The 27976-nt window shown below is 42.1% G+C and overlaps 1 protein-coding gene across 1 annotated transcript in view; it reads right to left on the bottom strand.

The window, feature by feature from the left end:
* Window positions 1–27976, bottom strand: part of LOC115470035 (zinc finger matrin-type protein 4-like) — a 239821-nt gene that overhangs the window by 166077 nt on the left and 45768 nt on the right. The window contains exon 3 of the mRNA XM_030202900.1: window positions 8350–8509. Within this exon, the coding sequence (XP_030058760.1) occupies window positions 8350–8509 (160 nt within the window). The remainder of the gene's footprint in view (window positions 1–8349; window positions 8510–27976) is intronic.

Here is a 27976-nt window from a genome sequence, read left to right as displayed (position 1 = left end):
CTAAAGCTGTTTGACCTGGCTCTCTGAGCTTACTGCAGCTGCTCTGTGTGATAGCAACACAATTTACCTGCCTGCCAGGTTTTTCAAGGACAGCCTTAGTCATATGCTTCAGGGAGCTTGTTCCTGGCTGAGTTACTTAGAAGGGAACATAGACTTCCTCATAGACCCCTTCCCTTCGCTCCTGTTTCTCCCCCAGAATTTATTCTTTACTTTTTTCTCACTTCTTGCCCAGCATTGGCCCTTTGCAGGGCTTTTTCTGAGGGGGTACTTGGGGGTACTGAGTACCGGCACCTTTTCCAATGTCTGCTAAAATTGACCCATGGTCCCCAAGTTTTAATGAAAGAGCTCAGGCTCTTCACACCAATTCTGCCTTGTCCTAGATTCTGTGACTGGTTGCGGGGGGGCCTGGCTATTGTGGGGTGGGTCCCTCAGTGATCACCCCACCCCTAAAGGGATGGCCTAGCATTTGAGTACCGGCACCTTTTTCACTAGAAAAAATGCACTGGCCCTTTGGCTCTTCCTTCTTTGCTCAGTGTCTGCCCTCTAATTTATTATTTACTTCCTCCCTGACACCCATTTCCAGTTCTCCTGCCCCTGCATTTTGCGCTCCTTCCCCAACATTTGCTGCATCTGCTGAGAGGCAGAACCTGTCCCTCAGCTACTGACTACCTGCAACATCTGTGCTGGTTCCACAAGCAACTTCAAAACTTGTGAGACAGCATTTCCTGCTGCCGATCTCATGCCATCAGAAATGAGACAGAGCTGTGAGCAGTCATGGGGCTGTGTGGTTTCATAAGTACTATGCAGTATGATTGAGGATCTAAAGATATATGTAATCTGGAGCAATTGGGGGGGGGTTGATGGCTGAGGTCTTCTAGATACTACTACTACTTATCATTTCTATAGCACTACTAGACAAATGAAGCACTGAAATACTGAAATACGTAAGTATTCTGTCCCCCCGACAGTCTTACACTAGTTTATATAGTATGGCCCTAAAATGTGTTTAATGACTTTACTGTTATTCTCACATCTAAGGATTTTTGCTGCTGCAGTCCTCACTGCAAAGATATATGAGCAATTCATCGTGTGAAATGTAGTCTCACATGTACCGCAACCACCCCTGCTTGTTGTATAAAGTTTGTTACTAATGGTCTATTCTCCTGCAAAGACCGCCTCCCTTTCTCAGCCAAGCTTGGCTCCTTTGTTTACCTGCTATCATTTCCTGATTACTCTTACTATCTCTGTCGATGGATCAGCCAGAGTATGATCTTTCTCTCCAGTCAAGGACTGCCCTCTGGGAACACCCCTGCTACCTGATCTCAGGTTCTGTCCCTATTAGCCTCTTTACCTCCCTATCCCTGGGCTTGTGTGGGGCTTTTCCTGACTTCCCTGTCACCACGAGGCACTTCCTCCATCTTTTCCACCAGGGCACTTGTCTTTCTGATCCCCTAAAGGAAACGCATCTTTTCACCTTATTCAGTCTCTCTCCTAAGATATTGCACAAAGCCAGAAACTCATCTCTGAACTTCTTCCATCTATTTAATCACCCTCCCATCTCTACAACAAGCTTCCTTTCTTCAGATTTCAACCTTCATTCACCTTTGCAGCTCTCCGAACTATGAAGCCTCTTGTGTTGGGGCATGAACTTCTGAACATCTGACTGTGAGTAAACTATCTACATTTATTCAATAAAAGTAAATTTCAGAAAAAGAAAGGAGACTTCTGGGTGTGCTGATGTACTGAGGTTCCCTGAGTTCCCTTGTTTTACAATGAATACATTGCCTCATTTTTCAAGACCACTGCTCCATCCAAGACATGTAATCCATTCCTTGCATTCTCTTTGGTAGGCAAATTTTCTGTGCTCCAATGACATCTCTCTCTCTCTCTCTCTCTCTCTCTCTCTCTCTCTCTCTCTCTCTCTCTCTCGATTCTGTGTTCCCCAGTGGTCCCTTTCTCTTAGTTCAGACAGGTCAAGGCAACATCAAAGACATGGGCCCTACCTCCCATCTTTTTCAGGTTCTCAGCACACACCAGCTCAATTACTTCCCAGGGTCCTTTCCCATCCAAGCCTTATCCAGTATCACCCAATAAGGGCTGTATAGTAACAGTAGCTTCATTCTCTCTCTCTCTCTCTCTCTCTCTCTCTCTCTCTCTCTCTCTCTCTCTCTCTCTCTTCTCCTGAGGATCATGATCAGATCTCCCTGATCATCTATCCCTCCTCATCTCTCTGGTACTCTGTGCCTCAAGGGGCTGCTGTGGATCAGACTGGCTCCTCTGTGCTTACTTCTTCATTCCCTTTGCCCCTGGAGCAGGAAAGCAAGGCTCAGATGAGCCCAAGAGTGGGGTACCCACCCTAAGTGGTTCTACATGCCTGTTTACAGTACCACTTCTGGGGGAGGACAACGAGGCTCCTCCCTGAACTCTGAGTTTTGTATTTTCCTCCAAAATTTAAAGCTTCAATTCTATTGGGCCACTTTGTCAGAATAGACCATTCCCTGTTCAGATTTGATCAACACCAGGGGCTGACTGACCATTTGGGCAACTGGGCAATGCATGAGGGCCCAGAGGCTCTAGAGGGCCCAGATTACCTGCTGCCACCGCACACTACAGTCCACCCCAGTGGTCCTACATTGAAGGGCCCTGGTGGACTAGTGTCCTCTGCAGGGGCAGAAAAGAATCCCACTCTTTTCTGTCCACTGCCGCCACTTTGCCTGTGCCTGGTACTGCTGTGTTTTAAAAATGGCTGCCGAGACCTGCGAGACTACTGCAGGAAGTCTTGGCAGCCATTTTGAAAAAAACAGCTGTACCAGCCCCGGGCATGGTAGCAACAGCGGGCAGGAAAGAGTGGGATTCTCTCCTGTCCCCAAGGAAGCCACTAGACCACCAGTGCCCTTCAAGGTAGGACCCACTTGCAGGGGTCTGTAGTGTGTGGGAGGGGGGGTGGCTGTAATGTGCTGAAGGAGGGTGGCGGGCAGTGGCTGAGGGGGGGCCAATGAACTTTACTGTCCAAGGGCCCCTACCTCTGTCAGTCCGCCCCGATCAACACCTTTCTGGAACAGAAGCCCAGAATGTTCTTCCTGCAACTTCATAAGAAGGCACATTATGGCCACCTGCTAACACTCCCTCATAGTTCCTCACCCACTTGCACTTTCTCTCATCACATCCTCACGCTTTCTCTTCACCCTTATTCTCACGCTCCCTAAAGTATTTCTCATCTCCTTCCAAGGGAATGATCTTCCAACTCACTTCACTTTAATGGTACTTGAATTGAAAGTTTTCATTGACATCATCCTGTATCCAAATTAGTCCATGGGAACTGTAACAGTTCAATTTTATGACTAAATGATGTCTTTCTAGTGAATCACAGGTTTAAAAGCTTTAGAAAGAGAATATGAGATCTCATCCTTTGAAGTGGTTTTTGCACAATTTATATGTTTCATTTCCTAACTGAAGAACCTTACAAATTAATAAATAAAAGACAACCTAATGCAATCTACAGCACCCAGGGACAGGATAAAAGCTGAGAAGAGTTGCATTGTGCAGTTCTAGTGCTCCTAGTCACTGCACCATTAGGAAGACCAGCTTCATCTGATCTGCTTATTGGTTTGTTTGTTTTTTGTTTTTCTAAAAACATATTCTGGCTTTTGCAACCTTGAAGTTGTAATAGAAGTCAGCCTACAATTCCCAGCATACCTTTGTGATGGTATCTTATATAATGAAGTCTGAAGATGACATAGAGGAGACATTTGTAGAGGGCATCTAGGTTAGAAAACGGACATATAGGATTATGTGCTCAAAAAATAGCTAATATTTTATGAGCCTTGCTGAACGAAGTGCCTTTTCCAAAATGCGTACAATGCCGCCAAAAATGCACATGTATTTGGAGGCATGAATGTCACAAAAAGGCATTTTACAAAGGAAAACATTCAAAAAACAACAGCATCATTTGGGATTTTACACATGTAAACAGTGCCAGTTACACATACAAGAGGCAATATTGCTACTTAATGGGCAGATGATCGAAAGCCCCACACTGTTCCATACAGCGCTCTAAAAATAGCGCTGGAACAGCACAGGGCTTTACCGCCCCTATGATCAGAGATAATAGCATGCAAATTTAAGCACGCTATTCTCTCTGATCATAGTGTGGGAGGATTGTGCCTGAGGAGGAGAGGAGAGAAGAAGAGCCAGTGCTGGAGAAAAAGGTGCTTTAGCATGTGAGCTGGAGAAGAGGGGCAAATGCATGTGTCACATGCAAAATGCGTGTGACCTGGCACGTCTGTAAACATGGAGATGGGGTATCTGGGGGGTTGAGAAAGAGTGAGACTAGGGAGGGAAGGCTGAAATGATGAGTCTGGTGTGTTACAGAAGGGGAATCCTGGCAATTAAACTGTCACCTAAAAGTTTTGAGTAACTGACTGAATTATAAATCTGACTAGGGTAATGTGCATTTACTCTGAGCTAATTCTATGATAAGAACTTCATTGTCTTCATTCTTGCCTTTTCATATTGTTTTTCCTACTACTGTAAATAAATAAGCAGACTATTTTTAATACCCTTGTGTGTGGAGTTAGTTCTGTTATTGTTGTGAATTTGGGTATAAAGATAAATGGAAACACAATTGCTTTCCAGACACTAATTTGTCTAATGCCAGAATGTGGCAGAGTCACGTTCTTCTGCAATCTGTGTCATTTACCCAATAACACACCAAAAGGTTGTTATCTGTGTATGCCCCACAGCCGGGACTTCCAGAGACAGTCTCACAGCAGCCATTTTGAGACTGGAGCTGGCATGGGCAGGAGCAATTGATCATTTCTGCTCAATCCGATATGGTAGGACCCAGAGGGAGGGCCCGGGGAATACTCCTGTTCAGAGGAGGAAGAGGGAAGGAGTGGGGGCTGTACAGCACAGTTTGGTTTCAACCGAAAATGCTCCCTTTGCAGTTACACACTAGAACACATAGGTGCCGAGTTATAGAATAGTGTCTAAGTGCACTGTGCTGTCTAACTGCTGATGTAGCCCCATTGTGGCACCTAACATCCATTAACTCCCGTTGCCATGCCAAAAGCTTGGTGCCTAATTTGCACCTGATTTTGGTGCACTGTATAGTGGAGGAGTGGCCTACTAGTGGTTAGGGTGGTGGACTTTGGTCCTGGGGAACTGAGGAACTGAGTTTGATTCCCACCTCAGGCACAGGCAGCTCCTTGTGACTCTGGGCAAGTCACTTAACCCTCCATTGCCCCAGGTACAAATCATTACCTGTATACAATATGTAAGCCGCATTGAGCCTGCCATGAGTGGGAACGCGTGGGGTACAAATGTAACAAAATAAAATTACCCCCTAAATGTACAATTATGCATGTAAGCACTAGTATTCTGTACACTTACATACACAAGGGGCGTGTAAATGTGGGTACCTATAGAATTGCCCTTTATCTATATAATGGTAGGGTGAAGAGAGGACAGAGTGAGGGTCTTTCACCCAGCTGCACAAGATAGTGGTGATGATCAGCTGCTCTCCATGTAGTTGTCCTAACAGAAGTCTGTTTGATGGTCAAATATTGCTGCTATTCATTTTAGACAGGTGGTTGGATAAGTATTTGAGATGTGCAGGTCAGTGCATTGCAAGTTTCACTAGTAATTCAGAACAGAACCTGTGGACATAAAGTGTTTCTGAAATAGCAGAGAAATGGACATTTACGCAGTGGGTGTGCACTGCATAAACATCGATTTTAGAAAAATCTTTGGGAACTGGGGAACATAACCGATTATTATCCCGATGCTATCACAATGACTGGTTTCCCTTACCAGTTTGGCATTGGGGGGGGGACAAAAACCACTGGGGGATTAAAAAGGGCAGCCCTCCCATTCTCGCCAGTGGATTGCTGCTCAATAGCAGCTGTTGCCCAAATCCTAAATGTGCTCGGAAGCAGGTGTAACTCCCAACATTGATTTTTTTTTTTTTTTTTTAGGACATAAATTCTTGGTGCTAATTCAGTAAATGGTGCTCAAAGTTTGGCACAGAAAAGATCTGTGCTAATACAATATTCAGAAAAGGGTGCTTGGCACAGAAAGTCCCTCCCTAAATAGTGTCTTAGTGCGGATCTCATGCCTAACTTTGGATGCCGCACCTATGCCTGCTGAAACCTAATATAGCCTAATATACCCTATTAGATTGTAAGCTCTTTGAGCAGGGACTGTCTTTCTTCTGTTTGTGCAGCGCTGCTTACGCCTTGTAGCGCTATAGAAATGCTAAATAGTAGTAGTAGTACTTGTAATGCTTAATTTCAGAATGGTCTTAGAAGACCTCAGTCATCAGAGTCATGGGGCACTATATAGTTTTAGCCGCCACTCCTCCACATCCTCATTGGTCTCCGTGATATGTGTTATATTATATTTTGTTTGTTTTAAATTTTTTTTCTTTTCTTTTTTTTAAATATGAGGTATTCTCCATGCATTTGATTAGTGCTCTTACATTATTTATATCTCCCCGTCTCGGTATCATGTCATTTTCTTACATCGGTGAGAAAATTACATGATACCGAGACGGGGAGATATCCTTGAAACAGCTTGAATGGCGAAACACGAAATCGTGTCGGACAACAATTCCCTTAAAGAACAGACTTATTGAAGTTAAGTGCTTGTATAGCATAAAACTCTATATAAATAATGTAAGAGCACTAATCAAATGCATGGAGAATACCTCATAGTTTAAAAAAAGAAAAGAAAAAAAATTAAAAACAAACAAAATACAATATAATATAACACATATCACGGAGACCAATGAGGATGTGGAGGAGTGGCGGCTAAAACTATATAGTGCCCCATGACTCTGATGACTGAGGTCTTCTAAGACCATTCTGAAATTAAGTATCACAAGGCTATATATTGTGAATGCTAATATTGTTGGGTCGTGCTATCTGAGAGCCTTAAGAGACTTTTGGAAGTTAGGCATGGAAATTACCCTATTCTATAACATGGTGACTAAACCCTGGGAACACCCCTGACCCTCCCATGGCCACACCTTCTTTTACATTGCGCACTATAAATTCCATTCACGCTGACGTAGAATTGCATGCAACTCCTAATTTTTGCCAGTTAAGGGCTTGTTAACTCCAATTATTGATTGTTACTGCTTAATGAACTAATCAGTTTGCAAGCGGATCTGGGATCCACACCTAGATTTGAGTGCCCTGTATAGAATCTGGGGTTTAGTCCTCTTCTGAAATGGGGAATAAATGTGGCATGCCTTTGCCCCACCCAAAACATGCCAGACCATCTCCCTTTCAATTGTATGCACTTGGGTTCAACTGATGCATATAGGGAAAGGGAAAGGGGATGGGATTTGATATACCGCCTTTGTGTGGTTACAATCAAGGTGGTTTACATATTATTCGTAAATCTCTGAAGACCTATCTCTTCGACAAGGCATACCACAATGATCAGTAACTGAAAACGTGACACATTACCACTCTACCTTATTTCCGAATGTTTTCTTACTATATCTGTTTGCTTAATTCAATTATACCATCCATGTTCTCTATGTAACACCAATTGTATCTTCTACTCTGGAACGGCGAAAGCCATGACGGAACATTGTAAGCCACATTGAGCCTGCAAGTAGGTGGGAAAATGTGGGATACAAATGCAACAAATAAAATAATAAAAATAAAATATACAGGTACTTATTTTGTACCTGGGGCAATGGAGGGTTAAATGAGTTGCCCAAAGTCACCAAGAGCTGCAGTGAGAATCGAACCTGGTTCCCCTGGTCCTCAGGGTTTGATACATGCATATCTTCGGTTTTTTTTTTAATGGGGACTTAGACATTTATGCACATAAGGGCTTATAAAATGAGGACCGTAGCTACTGGCAGAAAGCACTGTCTATGCATATTCACTGCAACTGCCTATCCATTTACTGGGACTGAAATGCACAATTTTTTTAATGCCACGGCCAGCGTTTGAAAAAACATGCTCACTGCTCCCACTGAATATTGACCCAGTATGGGTTTTACAGCTTTTATTAAATTTGTGACAGGTCAATAAGCATTCAGTATCAAACCAATAAAGTGAGACCAAGATCAGAAATTTAAAAATGAAGGAAGAATTTTTAACAAGTCTCATAATGAAGATCCACATTTCCCAGTTCCTCACAATAATGCTGTAAACCATTATGAATTAAACTGGTTTTCGACTATCTGAGACAGTCCAGCTGCTACACAGAATTATAGGAGTGGGAGGTCTTGGAAACCCACAGAGCCAAGAGGCAGTGTAGCATTCTGGTCTGTCTGAGCCAGCCACCAACTTTCCTGCTGGATTTTCAGTGCTGTGAGTTAAACCTCACCTGTGCATGTGCATGTGCTGGGTGACTCCCCCAGCACCAGCTTCACCCGCTTGGCGTGAGTCTTGCCCTGGTAGTGAGACTCTGCGACAATGGCAGATGTGAAGAACATGTTGCAAAGGGTGCAACATTTGTTCTTATCTACTTCCGTCTCATCACTTTCCTGAAAAAAAAAAGTAAGAATACTGAAAGGTAATTTTAAAACAATACAGGAACGTAAGACCTTTGAAATAAGAATGATTAAATATTTTGACACCCAACAAACAGGACTTAATAAGGATCTGGGTTTTCTAACCCATTATAAACCATAAAGTTGTATTTCTCTGTTTATTACCCTCCTCTCACCTACCAATACCCATCCTGTTAGAATATCAATGATATGCTTTGATGTCCCCATGCATACCTCCGACCCACCCCATCCTCCCACCCTGTCAGACTGTCATAGTAATGCTTGAATGTTTTCACTTATATACACTGTCAGCCAACACATTTGCTTATTTCCGATCTGACGAAGAAGGGCAACCTTCGAAAGCTAATCAAGAAATGTATTAAGTTATGTCCAATAAAAAAGGTATCATCTTATTTTCTTTTCCATGTTTTATTTTGTTTGATTTCTATAGATTCTACATGGAATGTTGCTATTCCACTAGCAACATTCCATGTAGAAGTCGGCCCTTGCAGATCACCAATGTGGCCGCGCAGGCTTCTGCTTCTGTGAGTCTGACGTCCTGCACGTACGTGCAGGACGTCAGACTCACAGAAACAGAAGCCTGCGCAGCCTTCTACATGGAATGTTGCTAGTGGAATAGCAACATTCCATGTAGAATCTCCAATAGTAGCAACATTCCATGTAGAATCTCCAATGGTATCTATTTTACTGTCATAGTAATGCTTGAATGTTTTCACTTATATACACTGTCAGCTAGCACATTTGCTTATTTCCGATCTGAGGAAGAAGGGCAACCTTCGAAAGCTAATCAAGAAATGTATTAAGTTATGTCCAATAAAAAAGGTATCATCTTAATTTCTTTTCCATGTTTTATTTTGTTTGATTTCTATAGATTCTACATGGAATGTTGCTATTCCACTAGCAACATTCCATGTAGAAGTCGGCCCTTGCAGATCACCAATGTGGCCGCGCAGGCTTCTACATGGAATGTTGCTAGTGGAATAGCAACATTCCATGTAGAATCTCCAATAGTAGCAACATTCCATGTAGAATCTCCAATGGTATCTATTTTACTGTCATAGTAATGCTTGAATGTTTTCACTTATATACACTGTCAGCTAGCACATTTGCTTATTTCCGATCTGAGGAAGAAGGGCAACCTTCGAAAGCTAATCAAGAAATGTATTAAGTTATGTCCAATAAAAAAGGTATCATCTTATTTTCTTTTCCATGTTTTATTTTGTCTGATTTCTATTGATAACCTGAAAAAAAAAAAAACAAATGAAATCGAAAGGACACTTGAAACCTTCTCTGAGGAATGAGAGAGCTAATGGCTTCACAAGCTGTTTCACTATTTCAAAACTGAATAAAGTGAGATCTTACCAAGCCAGTCATGTGCTTGTCACAATAAACAGGATTAATTATCATTTTTAACATCAGGTAAAGCTAGGCCTCCATCCTTCATGCAGGTAAGCAAAACAATCTGATGTGGCTCTGAACTGAACAGTCCTAAAATTTAAAGTGCTCTGACATTCTACGTCGGCCTGAGAGTGAAGGCAGTTAATTGGAATTGGTAAACAATTTTTATGTAATAGAAGCCTGGATTTTTTTTTTTACTTTCCCATAAAAAGGAGGAAATAGTTTTATTCAATGTCTTCAGGTCTTTATTGTGACTCACTAGTAGGAGGAACTGAAACATATGGAGCCATCTGGTGAATATCACCATTTTAACTAATCACATCCTCTTCATCACAGGGGTCATTGGAAATAGCTACATCTTCACGTCTTTGTACACTTTTCACATTCTGTTGTCTAACAAAATGTAATTTAAAAATGCATCAAAGTAGGAGATTGCTTCACTAATTTACACAACATACTCTACACTTTTAAACTTGCAAGAACAATTACAGGAATATTCAAAAAGTAATTAAGAATAAGAAACCAAGTTTCACACACCTTGATTCTAGTTTCACACCCCCTTGATTGGGTAAAACCCCTTGTGCAGCAATAAAAGCCATCAGTAGTTTAGATTATGTGTCTACCAACCTTGTAAAACAGGATGGTGAAATATTTGCCCATTTGCCTTGGCAAAATAGTTCAGGCTCTTCAAGTCTTGCCACAGATTTTCTACTGGATTCAGCCTGCGTTGGGCTTACCACTGCTTTGTAAAAGGACCCCAAAGTTGGGTGCGAGATGCGCACTCAAGCTAGTATTCTGTAAAGGTCATTCCATACTGAGCGCCCTTTGCAGAATACTAACTTAGCGCGGATCATCTCGGTACCTAACTTTGGGTGCCATTTACTGAATCCCCCCCAAAGGCTTTTCTTCAGCAGTGTCTTCTTTCTAGTCACCCTCCCATACTAGCCATGTTTGTGGAGTACCGTATTTTTCAGACTTTAAGACGCACCGGACCATAAGACGCACCTAGGTTTTAGAGGAGGGAAATAGGAAAAAAAATTTTTCCTTTTTCCCTCCTCTAAAACCTAGGTGCTCTGGTGCGTCTTGTCTGAGTTTTGGACCGCCATCCCGTACTTACACGATTCCATGTTCCCTGGTGGTCTAGTGACGTCGGGGCAGGAAAGAGCCCCCTCTTTCCTGCCCATCGCGCTGCTCTCCGTGCTCCTCAATGCTTTTCTGACGGTCTCGGCGAGACATGGAATCGTGTAAGTACGGGACGGCGGTCCAAAAACGCTACCTTCGGACTATAAGACGCACCCCCCTTTTTCCTCCCAAATTTTGGGGGAAAAAAGTGCGTCTTATAGTCCGAAAAATACGGTAATCTTGAAATTGTTGAACAGTCAACATTTTCCTAAGTCTGAGCCAGAGACCTCTATAGTTCTCTTAAAGTAATCTAAGGCTCACAGAGATCTTCTCAGCAGTTTGCTTAACATCAGACAACTGACTTTGAAGAGATGACCTGATCAAGGCATTGTCTTGGGTGTATCAAACTGTTTCAAGTTTACAAAGATAGGCCTGACAGTGCCCCAAAGGATATTTAAACACTTTGAAATTTTCCTATAGCTCTCCCTCAATCTATATACCTTTCAATAACTTTATCCCAGAATTCTTGCAGCAGCTCTGTGCTCAGCATGTTTAGACGTTTGCTTCATTAACTTTACGCAAAAGACACAGCTTGATTTTTCATCCTGAAGTATTTGGATCAGTTCAGCCACTGTGATTGGACATGGGTGGGCTCTGTTTAACTTATTATTGGCCTTGTTAAGGCAAATTTTGGAAACAGGCCAAGTGTGGATTTGGTATGACAAAGGGTGTGAAGACATGCGATCAAGGCTTTTTCGTTTCTTATTCTTAATTATTTCTATGCTTGTGCCTTCATGTTGAAAGTGTACAGTATGTTGTATAGATCAATGATATAAACTCCTACTTTAACACATTTTGAACTATATTTTTTAGACAGAAGAATGTGAAAAATATACAAGAGGTTTGAAGGATTTTACATGGCACTGGGTCTTGTGCAATCTTGCATTGGGCATGGAAGCTATTCAGGAAAATGCATTCTTCACTCCAATAGTGGATAATGAGGACTTTGAACCAGGATGTAAAGCTAGGATTTTTGATGAATGGGTAATCATAGGGATTGAACATGTCCAAGATTTTTAATTTCAAGTGTCACCCAGATGGTATGCTTTCTTCAGGAATTAAAAAGGTACAGTAGTTGCCTGGGTAAAATGGCCTGACCACAAACTGCCCTCCTGGAATGCACTGCACACAGGCTTTTAGTCACAGTAAAAAGAAGTGTTTATGTGGATGTGTTTAGAGTTTGGGAGGGGCGGGGGAGAGAAAAATAGCCTGCATAGAGATGATTTTCAATAGTATGCCGGCTATTTTGTCCTCGCTTGGCCACCCATACAAATAGCAGGTGCAAAGAATGCAAATTCCTTTCGTATAAATACTTTGTGGTTGCTAAATTTGAAACGGAACAACGCGATATATATTATGCAGATGTCTACTTATTGTTTGGGTAGATGTTTATTATATATACCATTTACTGATTAGTGATATATATTGTATCTGTGATTTGTTATGATTGGATTTATGCTATGTATGACTGGAATGAATGGTTTGGATGAGAAAATCTTGTTCTTGTATGAATGGCCTTTTTTCTAATGGTGTCTTTCGTTGTGGGATTGATTCTTTAATTTTATTTATGGTGTTCCTATCTTTTTAAATGTTTTTATTGTAAACTGCCCTGTGATGTTTTCAGGAAAGGCAGTATATGAAAATTTTAATAAACTATAAACCATATTCCGCCAGATTCTCTATATCATGCCCAGCGATCTGCGCCAAAAGCCAAGCGTATTCTATAACAATGCGCGTAACTTAATTGGCTTTAGAAGCATTTTTAACAGCACTTAACGAGCAATAATGAGCACTAATTGGCAATAATTAAAATTTATGCGCACAACTTGCTGTAATGCACAGCACCTAAATTCTAATGCACACAGCCAAAAAGGGGCAAGGTTATAGGCAGGGTAATGGGCATTTCATGGGCATTTCAAAATTTATACGCCCTGCTATAGCATATGCCCCTCTGCGCTTAAATCTACGTGCTGGTATTTACATCACGTTTCCTTGGTGTAAACGGATGCACGTAGTTCTAGGTGCTGGGATATCAACGAAGCGTATTCTATATACCACGCCTAAATCTAGGTGCCGCTAATAGAATACGCTTAGGCAGAAATTTATTCCACGTGGATTTTTCAGGCGCCATATATAGAAGGCGCCATATACAGAATCTAGTGCATTGTATGCACTGCTTTGATAAAAATAAATAATCTGTAAAAATGGTTTATAAGATAATAAGTGGAATGGAACTGGTCAATATGGAGCGTCTGTTTGTGCTTTCCAAAAATACTAGGACAAGGAAAGTTTTCTTCACTCAACGCATAGTTAAACTCTGGAATTCACTGCCGGAAGAGGTGGTTAAGGCGGTTAACTTAGCGGACTTCAAAAAAGGGTTGGACGGCTTCCTCGAGGAAAAAGCCATAGAATGTTATTGAATGGACGAGGGAATACTGTATTTCTAGGATGGGCGAGACAAATTGCTTGTTCTTTTGGCCGCTGTCGGTGACAGGGTGCTGGGCTCGATGGACCCTTGGTCTGTCCCAGCATGGCGATACTTATGTACTTATGAGTGAATAAATGAAATGAAAATATGTTGGTCATGTATTAAAGGTGTTCCAGACATAGCCAGAATGTTCAGTGTTCTCATTCATTTTATATAGGAAGAATCAGATGCTACAGCAAGAGTTTTATACAGCTACAACTTCTTAACATTTGTCCCTGAAAAATAAAAATTGTCACATTTAGGAAATTTCTTTTATGATCTTCTAACCCAAGTATACAATACTACAGAAGGCAACAATGGACCAATAATTACATTTAGACATATTTTTAGTTAAAGCAGCCATTATATGGCTTAAAGCTGTAACACAATCTTCACCTGTTTGGATACATATGGATCAATTTATGATTCGTCCTCTCTCCAAGGGACATCTTTTAAAATTGTCACCTATTACAGTCGTTAATAAATGGCTAGTTATTTCAGCCACCTTACAAGCATTATTATATTTTTATGCATCAACTAAGAAACAACTTAAAACTTTGCTTGACGCCTTGATCTGAGGGTATCCTAATATTAAAATTGGCTCTTCACCATTTTTATGGGATGAGTGGATATCTTTGAATATACTAAGCCTAAATGATATTTATAATGATAAACATAGTCCTTCATTTAAACATCTTCAAGATACTTATAGTTTTACCATCTTCACAATTATTTAAATATTTACAACTTCACTCAGCCATCTCAAAAGTTTTAAGATCTCATAAAATTACATCTCCTGCAGACATCATTAATATTCCATATAGCCTATATACTACTACTACTACTACTTAACATTTCTAGAGCGCTACTAGGGTAACTGAACAATCCAATTAGCACCGATAATTGGGTAATAATCAATTATCAAAACTAATTAAAAATTTCACACACATTTTAGGCACCAGGATACACACATAAATTTTATGCAAGTTTCCAAAAATGGGGTGTGGTCAATGGAGGGTCAGATCAGGGGCATTCCAATAATTTATGCATGCTGTTACAGAATAAAGAGAATCTGTGTCTAATTCAGTGGCATAGCTATGTGGGGCCACCAGGGCCTGGGCCCCCATAGATTTGGCCCTGGACCCCCCTGCCAATGACCCTGTCGACCCCCCCTCCCGCCGCCAACCCGCTGTCGCTGTCACCTACCTTTGCTGGCGGGGGACCCCAACCCCCACCAGCCAAGGTCCTCTTCTTCCGGCGCAAGGCTTCATTCAGTTTCTGAGTCTGACGTCCTGCATGTTGTGCATGCAGGACGTCAGACTCACAGAAACAGAACGAAGCCTTGCAGATCAGCCAGCAATGTGGCCGCTGGCTGATCTGCAAGGCTTCATTCTGTTTCTGTGAGTCTGACTCACAGAAACAGAATGAAGCCTTGCGCCGGAAGAAGAGGACCTCGGCTGGTGGGGACCCCCGTCAGCAAACGTAGGCAACAGCGGCGGGGGAGGGTCGGCGGCAGAAGGGGGTCGAGAGGGTCGTCAGGAGGGGTCAAAGTTGGTGGTGGTGGTGGTGGCGGCGGCGGCAGGGGGGTCGGCAATGGTGGGGGGGGGTCAGCGGTGCTGGGGATGCTAAAATGTTCCCCCCTCACCTCAGGCTCAGGACCCCCCGTCCCGCCGAAGTCTGGCTACGCCCCTGGTTATTTAGGCACGAGGATTTACACGAAGGTTTAGTTGGTTTAAATCCTCATGCCTAAGGTTAGGTGTGGATCCCAGCTCTAAGCATTATTCTATAAACAGTGCCTAACTGTTAGTGCTGTTTATAGAATAGCGCTTAGCGTGTTTTTTCAGTGCCATTTATAGAATTTGGTTTTAAATGGGCTTGATTCTAGATTAAGGGGTATGTTTACTAAGGTGTGTTAGCGTTTTCAATGCACTTGTTAAGGCGCGTTAAACGCTAACGCACCAATACATTCCTATAGGCGCATTAGCAGTTGACGTGTGTTAGCGTTTAATGCACTTAAAAATGCTAACGTGCCTATAGCACACCTTTGTAAACACAGGCGTAAATCTGTTAAACCTTTGGCTTCTGCTCCTATTTTACAATCTTTGTATTTTATATCGCATAAAGCCTTATAGATCCCAATTAAACAACATAAGGCTAACCCAGGAATGTCTAAACTATAGTGGTTCTGTAACAAAGATTTAGGTACATTAGAGCATATGTGTTATTGTTGTCTTAATCTACTGTCTTTCTGGAAAGATGTTTTGAACAGAAATTGCTTGAAAACTAATGTTCATTAGCCCCTAACATATAAGTACGCTATTATGAGATCAGCCTGTCTTCCTAATTCAGTTCATGATAATACTAAAAGTTTATTTGATATCCTCATGGCTGTTGCTTTAAGTACCATAAGGTCTGTGCCAGAGCCGGTGATGGGAGGCGGGACTGGTGGTTGGGAGGCGGGAAGTACTGCTGGGCAGACTTATATGGTCTGTGCCCTGAATAAGGCAGGTACAAATCAAGGTAAGGTATACACTTATGTTTGTCTTGTTGGGCAGACTGGATAGACCGTGCAGGTCTTTTTCTGCCGTCATCTACTATGTATTGGAAAAATATACTCTTTTCCTTTAGATTGTAAGCTCCTTCGAGCAGGGACTGTCCTTCTTTGTTAAACTGTAGTAGCGCTCTAGAAATGTTAAGTAGTAGTAGTTATTTGCTTCCAATTCTGGTGGGCTTCTATTTGTAACATTGTCAAATATGAAACTCAAAACACACAGCTTCACACACGCTGTGTATTACAATGGATACAAGACACGCTTCTTTCTGAAAAAGAAAGAAGAATAATAATTGATACTGCTGGGTTTAGAGCGTGTCTTGTAGCCACAGTAATACACAGCGTGTGTGAAGCTGTGTGTTTTGAGTTTCAGATTGATAACAATATATCAGCTTGAGTGTATGACAGGATTCTAACTGAACTTTTGGGATTGCCTTGAATTTAGGGAAGGCGTTGGGGAGAGCTTTGCTGCATGAACTTTTGGGAAATGGACTTTGCCGAATGAACTTCTGAGATTACTACTACTTAACACTTCTATAGCGCTACAAGGCATTCGCAGCGCTGTACACCATGATTACCTTGAATTTAGGGAGGAGCAGAGGAACTGAGGACTGGGCTGCTGTCAGTACAAGATTCCTCCTTCTTGTCTGAATCCCTGTTAGTAAGATAAAACTGTAAGCGGGCTAATGCTATGGGAGGCATATAGTAACATAGTAACATAGTAGATGACGGCAGATAAAGACCTGCATGGTCCATCCAGTCTGCCCATGACAAACTCATATGTGTATACCTTACCTTGAATTTGTACCTGTCCTTTTCAGGGCACAGACCATATAAGTCTGCCCAGCAGTATTTCCCGCCTCCCAGCCACCAGTCCCGCCTCCCATCACCGGCTCTGGTACAGACCGTATAAGTCTACCCACCCCTATCCTCGCCTCCCAACCACCACCCCCTCTTCCCCTCAACTGCTCCGCCACCCAATTTCAGCTAAGCTTCTGAGGATATATTCCCTCTGCACAGGATTCCTCTATGCATATCCCACGCATGTTTGAACTCCGTTACCGTTTTCATCTCCACCACCTCCCGCGGGAGGGCATTCCAAGCGTCCACCACCCTCTCCGTGAAAAAATACTTCCTGACATCTTTCCTGAGTCTGCCCCCCTTCAATCTCATTTCATGTCCTCTCGTTCTACCGCCTTCCCATCTCCGGAAAAGGTGTGTTTGCGGATTAATACCTTTCAAATATTTGAACGTCTGTATCATATCACCCCTGTTCCTCCTTTCCTCCAGGGTGTACATGTTCAGGTCAGCAAGCCTTTCTTTATACGTCTTGGAACGTAAATCCCATACCATCCTCGTAGCTTTTCTTTGCACCGCTTCCATTTTTTTAACATCCTTCGCAAGATACGGCCTCCAAAACTGAACACAATACTCCAGGTGGGGCCTCACCAACGTCTTATACAGGGGCATTAAAACCTCCTTTCTTCTGCTGGTCACTCCTCTCTCTATACAGCCTAGCAATCTTCTAGCTACTGCCACCGCCTTGTCGCACTGTTTCGTCGCCTTCAGGTCCTCAGATACTATCACCCCAAGATCCCTCTCCCCTTCCGTGCCTATCAGACTCTCCCCGCCTAACACATACGTCTCCCTTGGATTTCTCCTCCCCAAGTGCATCACTTTACATTTCTTCGCATTGAATTTTAATTGCCAAACCTTAGACCATTCTTCTAGCTTCTTCAGATCTTTTTTCATGTTTTCCACACCCTCCGGGGTGTCCACTCTGTTGGAAATCTTGGTGTCATCCGCAAAAAGGCAAACCTTACCTTGTAACCCCTCGGCAATGTCACTCACAAATATATTGAACAGAATGGGCCCCAGCACCGATCCCTGAGGCACTCCACTACTCACCTTTCCTTCCTCCGAGCGAACTCCATTTACTACCACCCTCTGGCGTCTGTCCGTCAACCAGTTCCTAATCCAGTTCACCACTTCGGGTCCTATCTTCAGGCCGTCTAGTTTATTTAAGAGCCTCCTGTGGGGAACCGTGTCAAAAGCCTTGCTGAAATCTAAGTAGATGACGTCCATAGCACGTCCTTGATTTAATTCTCCCGTCACCCAGTCAAAGAATTCAATGAGATTCGTTTGGCACGATTTCCCTTTGGTGAAACCATGTTGTCTCGGATCCTGCAACTTATTGGTTTCCAGGAAATTCACTATCCTTTCCTTCAGCATGGCTTCCATTACTTTTCCAATAACCGAAGTGAGGCTTACCGGCCTGTAGTTTCCAGCTTCTTCCCTATCCCCACTTTTGTGAAGAGGGACCACCTCCGCCGTTCTCCAATCCCTCGGAACCTCTCCCGTCTCCAAGGATCTATTAAACAAGTCTTTAAGAGGACCCGCCAGAACCTCTCTGAGCTCCCTCAGTACTCTGGGGTGGATCCCGTCCGGCCCCATGGCTTTGTCCACCTTCAGCTTTCCAAGTTGTTGATACACACTCTCTTCCGTGAATGGCGCTCTATCCACCTCCTTCTCAGGTGTACTTTTGCCAGTCCCTCTCGGTCCTTCCCCAGGGTTTTCATCAGTGAAAACAGAACAAAAGTATCTATTTAGCAAATTGGCTTTTTCTTCATCATTTTCTACATAGCGTTTTGATGTTTCTTTTAGTCTCACAATTCCCTTTATAGTCTTTCTCCTTTCACTAATATACCTGAAGAAGTTTTTGTCTCCCCTCCTTACATTTCTAGCCATTTGTTCTTCCGCTTGCGCCTTCGCCAGACGTACCTCTCTCTTGGCTTCTTTCAGTTTCATCCGGTATTCCTCCCCGTGTTCCTCCTCTTGAGATTTTCTATATTTCTGGAACGCTAACTCTTTAATCTTTATTTTCTCAGCCACTTGCTTTGAGAACCATATCGGTTTCCTTTTTCTCTTGCTTTTATTTACTCTCCTTACATAAAGGTCTGTGGCCCTGTTTATGACTTCTTTTAGCGTGGACCACTGTCCTTCCACTTCTCGTATGTCCTCCCAGCCCATTAGCTCCTTCCTCAGGTATTCTCCCATTTTGTTAAAGTCAGCTCGCTTGAAATCGAGGACTTTGAGTTTAGAGTGGCCGCCATCCACATGAGCCGTTACATCAAAACAAACCGTTTGATGGTCACTGTTTCCCAGGTGTGCAGCCACTCGGACATTTGACACACTATCCCCATTCGTGAGCACCAGATCCAACGTGGCTCCCTCCCTCGTGGGTTCGTTCACCATTTGTCTGAGCAGAGCACTTTGGAAAGCATCCACAATCTCTCTACTTCTTTCCGATTTTGCAGACGGAACCTTCCAATCTACATCCGGCAGATTAAAATCTCCCAACAACAGCACCTCTCTTTTCTTCCCCAACTTTTGAATATCAGCAATCAGATCTTTATCTAGTTCTTCCAATTGTGTCGGGGGTCTATAGACAACACCCACGTGGACCAAGGTTCTATCCTCTCTTTTTAAGGTGATCCATATCGCTTCTTCCTTTCCCCAGTTCCCTGTCATTTCAGTCGCTGCGATATCATTTCTGACATACAGAGCTACTCCTCCACCTATACGTCCCTCTCTATCCTTCCTAAAAAGATTATAGCCTGGTATGTTTACATCCCATTCATGGGAACCATTGAGCCATGTCTCTGTGACTGCAACTATGTCCAAGTTAGACTCCAAAATCAGGGCTTGAAGGTCAGGAATTTTCTTGCTTAGACTGTGAGCATTTGTGGTCATCGCTTTCCATGTACATTTCCTAGTATGTGTTTTGGTTTTAGTGATTTGTGAGGGTGTTTTCTCTTTGGGTACCTTCTCATATTTTTGTTCCCTCTTCCTTGCTTTTTCTTCTTTTTCCACTTTAGTTTTATTTTCAGGAACATCAGAGTGCTGTAGTGGAGCAAAAGAATTTTGTAGTGGCAACACTTGTGCGGGCGGATGCTTCTGTGTCACATGATGAAGTCTGCCCGAGCCTACTGTGAACCATCTGTTATGTGGTTTTATTCTTTGAGGCAGTGGTGAGAAGTTATGATTCTGCACAGTCCTATAAGTTGCTTTAATTGCATCTAATTCTTGCATTACTTTACAGAGCTCTTGTTTTAAAGTAGATAGCTGAAGACAGATAGGACAAGCTTTAAGTCTCCAGATAATTGGCCTTGAAACTAAAGCATCACAATTATAGCCTTGGTGGAAACTGTTCTCAATAAAACAAGGGGAAACTTTGTGTTTCGTTTCACTATTGTTTGAGCTGCTGAGTAATTGGAAGTTCCATAGAAAACCCGGTGTGGAGTTGTGTTTCGGGACTGGACAAGGCAGAGCACAGCCAAGCCACGGAGAAGAGGTGACTATATATATATATATATATATATATATATATATATATATAATCAACCCAATGCAAAAGAAATTTTTATAGTAATGATACATGAATTAACTAGCGTGAGAAGAAGCCTCGGCAGTGTCTAATTTCATGCCGGAACCACTGCCCAACGACTCACTTATCTCATCATCGGCTTCAAATATTTCTCACATCACTATAACTTTTATTATCTCAGAACACTTTAAAGACTTCATAGAAAAATTTGTTTGTAAAAAATACCTTTCAAATATTTGAATGTCTGTATCATATCACCCCTGTTTCTCCTTCTACTCTTCCCCCCCCCCCCCCCAGAGACCTAGCATCTTCTCCTCTCAAGCTCCACCCCATCCCCCTCCCCCAAACACACACACACACACACTGGTGACAAAGGGTGCCATAATCTCAGTTTGGCAGCTGTCCTTCTCTCTTCCCTCCCCCCTATCCTGTGGATACCGAACTGCAGGCAAAAGGATGGAGGGAAGGGAAGAGGGAGGGAGAGATACTAGACTGGGATTTTGACAACCTTTATCACTGGTGTCTTGAGCCAGTGCCTCACCTGGTCCAAAGGCTGAGTTGGCTCTGAGAGACAGATATAGCTCAATGTTCTACTCTTGTGGTTCCATCTTAGTTTGCCAGAGTCTAAGGTTCTCTAATACAACCTACCAGTAATATACAATAGGACCTTTTGTGGTTTATATTCCAAGCATGTAGGCACATTCACAAGCGCAGCAACATAATCTCAAGGCAACCCCAATTATGGGAATTTAAAAAAACACAGAGAAACATTCTTTATTCAAACAGACAGTGCCATACTCATGAACTGAAAGGCACAATGCAGCCAACCTAACAGTATCTGACATATTTCAACAGCCAACTTACAGTGCACCAGCTCTTTTCACAGCATCAACAGCAGGAAAGCTGCAGCTCTTGCAGCAGAAACTGGAGCCAACAAGGACTCGTGTGCTTGTTATGTATTCCTATTCCGATATTCTCTTCTTCCTGTTCCTCTTTCTTCTCCCCAGTCCAGGCACCTGGCCGGTTAAATGGTACATAGCTGGCTATCTGGTGATATTCAGCGGGGATAACCAGCTACCTCCCGCTGAATATTGCCAGTTAGCGGCTAGCAATTAGCTGGTTATATCACCCAATATAACCGGCTATCCAATTTTTTTAAGCCGGTTTAGTGGCCATATTTGGCTGCATGAAAATGTGGGATATCTTTGGCCAGTTTAAAGATAACCAGCTAGTGCTGAATATCAGCATAGCGGATTATCTTTAAACTGGCCAGAAATTAACTAGATATTCAATGCCAGTCACTGGAAACAGCCCAGCATTGAATATCCGGGCCGACCATGGGAGTTAGCTGATCTAACTCTCGGGGTCTGAGTATCAGCTCCCTAATCTTTGCAGCTGAGACTTTCAGCTTTTTTTTTAACCATTTTTCTCATTTTATCAATATTACCCTTTCAAAAATGAAATGCTGCTACAATAGATTTCCTTAGTGATTGCAACTCCAGTAACTAAGTCAAATTTGATCATGTTATAATCACTGTTTCCCAGCAGATCCAACACCGGTAACTCTTATACTATGTCCCACATTCCAATAAGGACTAGCTCTAAAATAGCTCCCCCTATTGTTGGTTCCTGGACCAGTTGCTCCAAGAAGCAGTCATTTATTACATCTAGGAATTTTACCTCCCTAGCACTTTCTAATGTGATATTTAACCAGGCAATATTGGGGTAATTGAATCACCAATTATTATACTGTTGCCAAATTTGCTAGGTTTTCTAATTTCTGTTAACATATCTTCATCTGTCTAACCTGGCGGACGGTAGCATAACCTTACGTGTATATTCTTTTCCCTTCACACATGGAATTTCTATGTATAAGGATTCTACTTTGCTGTCTGTTTCATGCAGAATTTTTATTTTGTTTGACTCAATTCCCTCTTTAACAAACAGCACAATCATTCCCCCCCCCCTCCAATTTGATCCACCCCATCACTGTGATATAATTTATACCCTAGTATTAGTGTCCCATGGATTGTCCTTCTTCCACCAGGTCTCTGAGATACCTATTATATCTACCTCTTCATTTAGTGCTACATACTCTACCAATCTCTTTTTCTTTTTTTTCTTTTTTTTTTTTAGGCTTCTAGCATTTGCATACAAACACTTCCAAGTGTGATTTTCCTTGCATCACCAAGCTGCTTAGCAGTTGACAGGGATAATTTGCATCCTTTGCTCTGTTTTATCCTTAAACACGCCTGGCTCTCTTTTACCTTTGTTGAAACCTCTCTATTGAGATTCCTTATATGTCCTGTTATAATGGTATTCTTCAAGTATACCTCACTCCAAACCATGCACTCCTGAGCAACAGTCGGCTCCCCCCACCCACTCCCATTCTAATTTAATAGCTGTTCTATATCCTTTTTAAATGTTAGTGCCAGCAGCCTGGTTTCACCCAATTAAGGTGGAGTCCATCCTTTCGGAATAGGCTCCTCCTTCCCTAAAATGTTGCCCAGTTCTTAACAAATCTAAAGTCCTCCTTCCTGCACCATCATTTCATCTATGCATTGAGACTTCAGAGCTCTGCCTGCCTCTTGGGTCCTGCACGTGGAACGGAGAGAACTTCTGAAGATGCTACCCTGGAGGTTCTGGATTTTAGTTTTCTACCTAACCGCCAAAATTTGGCTACCAGAACCCCCCCCCCCCCCCCACACACACACACACACACACACACACACACACACATTTTCCTATGTTGTTGGTACCCACATGTACAAAGACAGCTGACTCCTTCCCAGCACTGTCAAAAATCTTATCTAGGTGGTGCATCAGGTCCACCACCTTCCCATCAGGCAGGCAAATAACCAAGCGATTCTCACATCCACCAGCCACCCAGCTATCTACATGCTTAATGACTGAATCTCCAACTAATTCAGCCATCCTAACACTTCCTTCCTGGGCAGAATCCCCTGGAGACACATCCTCAGAGTCACAGGATGTTGCATCCCCTGAGTGGAAGATCCTGTCTACAGGATCACGTCCTGCCTCTCCAAGATGATGCTCTCCCTTCTGGTGACCTTTCTCCTCCATGGCAGCACAGAGGTTGCAAGACTGGAGGTAGGAATTCTCTACTAGGTTCCTGTAGGCCTCCTCTATATACCTCTTTGTCTGCCTCAGCAATCCAAGTCTGCTGCTCTAGCCTCCAGGGATCGAACCCATTCTCTGAATGCTAGGAGCTTGTTGCACTGAATTTACCAACTGGGAGATAATCAAACATGTGACTCAGTGCAAAAGACTGGATAGCTCCTATCTCACTGCTGGACTGCTGTCTGCATCTTATTATTGAAAATTTCTTAATTACATAGTAACATTGTAGATGATGGCAGATAAAGACCTGTACGGTCCATCCAGTCTGCCCAAGATAAATTCATAAAGTTGCTAATTAAGTTGCTAATGGAGTAGGAATTTGTAGACTGAATTCCCCTACAATTGTTAGTTATATTCTAGGCTATGCTGATATTTAGGGGGTTTTATTACTTGTGTTATTTGTATTGTTATTTGTAGGTTCGCCTCTAAATTCAATTCAAATCAATTCTTGTATACCGCTAATATCCCCTTTCCAGGGTTCAGTGTGGTTTACGTTCTAGGTGAGACAAAAGCAAATAGATTTAGTGTGAGGTATGAGAAACATTAGAGACCATTGATGTAATGCATGAAACTAAAAATATTAAGGAAAGGATAATGGATGATACTAGGAGTTAGAAGTCATGATGGGTTGTTATGAAGCAGTCTTTGGGAAGAGAAAGGTTTTTAGCCTCTTCCTGAAGATGTGGTAGCTGTTTTTTGTTCTGATGGGATTAGGTAGAGAGTTCCATATTTTGACGCCAAGAACGGGGAATAGAGAGCTGAATCTTTAGATTTCGGATTGTCTTTTGGAACAGTGATGCTAACATCAGTTGTTGTTTCAGTCTGTTAGACTGGAACAGACATAGCGAAGTGGTCTTAGCAGTTCAGAGGTGAAGCCCTGTAGGATTTGAAAAACTAAACAAGCAGCTTTGAACCTGAGTCTTCCTGCTATGGGAAGCCAGTGCAGTTTGTTTAGATGAGTTGAAACACTAGTATATCTATTCAATCTGTATATGTCTAGCAGCTGTGTTCTGTATGATTTGCAATTTTTTCTGATATTGACACTTAATACCAAGAAAAAGAACGTTACAGTAATCCAAGTGAGGTAGAACTAATATTTAGACTAGTAGTACAAAGGCTTTTTGGTCGAAGAATGATCTGACTAGAAGTAGCTCTCTCATTTTAAACAGTGTTTTCTTCATAGCTGGTTAATATGGGAAAGAAGGTGAGTGAAGAATCAAGCAAGACCCCTACTACTATGGTTTCAGATTCAACTGTAAAGATTTGACCATTAGTCAAAGATATTGATGATGGGACCTCAACTCCCCGATTTTGGAACCACAGGACCTTGGTTTTTTGCACATTCAATTTCAGTTTATTGGTCAGGGCCTAGGTGCTAACAGCAGTCATACCATTCGCTACAGACTGAGTTGGATCTATGTTTGATGCTGTCACTGCTAAGAGAAGCAGGATGTCATCCACATAGGATAATAATAGTTCATTAAGTCCCAGGTGTATTGAGGCAAGGGATGACATAAAGAGATTGAACAGAATAGGTGAGAGGAGAGATCCCTGTGGGACCCCACAGTTAGGACACCGGAAATTGGAAAGTTGGTTGTTTTGCTTCACAGAATAGCTTTGATTTGAAAGGAATTTGCTGAACCATTTAAACACTGTCCCCGTTATTCCTATCTAATCCAGGCATTCGAGTAGCAATGTGTGGTCATCCGCATCGAACACTGCTGATATATCGATATATAGACCTAAGAAGACTATTTCTAAGAGGTAATTCCTGGCTGATAGAGATGCCCTACTTAACTTTCTAGTCTTTTCATTGGTTCAAGGGCCTATAAATCTTAGATCAAGTCAGGGATGGGTGGAAAGGAATTGAACTCTAAACTGAGGTTTCCTTCCTGTGACTATCAGCTCTGCTCTATAGTGATGCTATGGTAAACTCTAGAATAGTCCCTTAACTGCTAGCCCATGAAACTGTAATAGAGACTTTAAATGCTAAACAAACAAACAAACAAACCTATTCCTTAAACACTCCTTTGCCAAATAAGCAGAGTAATTTAAAATAAAGAAACTAGGGCTACCTGTTTAATTCTTAAGTCTACATTTCCCCAAGTTTAAAAGCAATTTCCCAGCAAATAACTTACCTATGAAGTTCTGTCCTGCTCCGGAAGTCCTCTCACAGCACCTCTTGGATGAGGTGATGTGGTTTCCTTCTGCTTCTCATATGCATATTCGCTGCTGGTGGAACAAGTATTCACAAATTCTTTCATCTCACCATGCATGTTAGGCCTGTAAAGGGTATCACAGGTCAGCCGATAACATGTTTCACCACAGATGTGACTTGACTGTTTGGTCTAGACATCTAGCAGGTATTGATCCTGGCTCCATTTCCTCCTCTCTCTTTTCTTTTCCCTCTGACTTTGATAATCATGATCTTGACGATCAAGCTCTTTGTCTTCATTCAACATTTTCATCTACATTAGATCAGATTGCTCCCCTGAGACAGTCTAAGATGTCTACCTCGTCTACAAAAAAGCTCTGGTATCATAATGATTTACGTACACTCAAAAGAGCTCTCCATAGGGCTGAACAAAAATGGTCAAAACATAAATCTGAAGTCAGTCTCCTTACTTTTAAACCCAAGTTTAAAAACTATAATTGTCACCTAAGGAATGCCAAGTCTCTTTATTTTAAAAGTCGCCTTAAAACGGCACCCAATCCCTCCAAGGAACTTTATTCTATTTTCCAATCATTGACTTTGCCGTGAAATTCCTCTGTAAGGAGTCCACTAGTTCCACCTGCCCAATCTCTCTCTCAGTATTTCTCCATTAAGGTTCATGATCTCAGGAAATCACTGTCTGTAGTCTTACCCTCCTCCTCCTCTTTGCCAGCTTCACAGAACTTAATCTCAGTAAGCTCAATGCTCTCCGGTCCAAACCTGCTACCTGCTATCTGATTCTCTTCTTGGTCATCTTTTCAGTTATTTTCTCTTCTTTCATTGACCAAGACCACCTCTTCTATGAGACCTACCTTCTGTTCACTTACCCCATTCCTTTTGTCTTGATTAAAGTTCCATGAACTTCAACTGCTACTAAAGGTCCTAACAATAAATGCTAGTTTATCATCCGGGCAGATACCAACTTTTGGAAATCAGCTACAGTGTGTCTTCTTTTAAAGAAACCAACTCTTGATCCCTTAATCCCTGCAAATTATCGACCTGTTTCCAATTTATGCTTTCTTTCTTTATCAGCAATTATCTTCTTTCTCTGATAAAACTTTCTCTTTACACCCTAGATAGTCCGGTTTTCGGGCTCATCATAGAACTGTTATTGCATCATTCTGAAATATATTCTTATCTGGATAAGCACAAGGTTGTCCGAGCTATTTCTCTAGATCTGGCTGCTTCTTTTGACTGGTTGATCACAATCTATTACTCTCACAACTCTCTTCTCTTGGTATTCCTGGGGTGGTTTTCTCCTGGTTCCAATCTTCTGTCTAACCAGTCTTATAGGGTCATAATTTCTACGTCTTCTGATTCACCATATTCACTTCCTTGTGGTGTTCCCTAAGGATCAATACTGTCACCCCTCCTCTTCAATTTATTTTTGAGTTCACTTGCTGCTCTCATCCAATCTACAGGAATTTTCTTTCATTTCTATGTAGACAACATTCTACTACTTTTCCCTACAAATTCCTCCAATCCCTCACTGGGACCATTGCAAAACTGTCTTGATTTAGTTTCTAATTGGATATTGGATCATAAATAGGTACTAAATAAAGCAAAAACAGTGGCCTTCTGGTTTGCAGGTGGCCTGACTATTCCCACTTCTACCCTGAATCTGTTTGGTACACCTATTTCACCAGTTGAGTCATTTTGTTATTTAGGGCTTATTTTAGACTCCCATTTGACTTTCTCTCCTCGAATATCTTATCTATCTAAGACCTGTTTTTTTATACTTCAGCTACACACTATACACCATTATTTCGACCAGAACAATCTCCATTCTCTAGCCCTATCCCTTCTAGTTTCAAGGCTAGATTATTATTATTATTTACCTTGGCTGCATCCGTGCTAATTTATAGAAACTCCAAACAATCCAGAACACCGATATTAAATTGATCTGTCATTCAAAGAAGTTTGATCATGTCACTCCCCTTTTACAAAAATTCCATTGGCTTCCCTTAGACCAGCGAATTGTCTATAAACTTGTTATACTTACTTTCAGAGCTTTTAGATTTGGTCTGCCTGATTACTTAGCTTCTTTAACTATTCCTTATTCCCTGGTTCGTTTACTGCACTCGATCAATGATAAGTACATA

This window comes from Microcaecilia unicolor, chromosome 5, assembly GCF_901765095.1.
Source record: "Microcaecilia unicolor chromosome 5, aMicUni1.1, whole genome shotgun sequence".
Classification (NCBI taxonomy): domain Eukaryota; kingdom Metazoa; phylum Chordata; class Amphibia; order Gymnophiona; family Siphonopidae; genus Microcaecilia; species Microcaecilia unicolor.
This window is presented reverse-complemented; position numbering and strand designations above follow the sequence as displayed.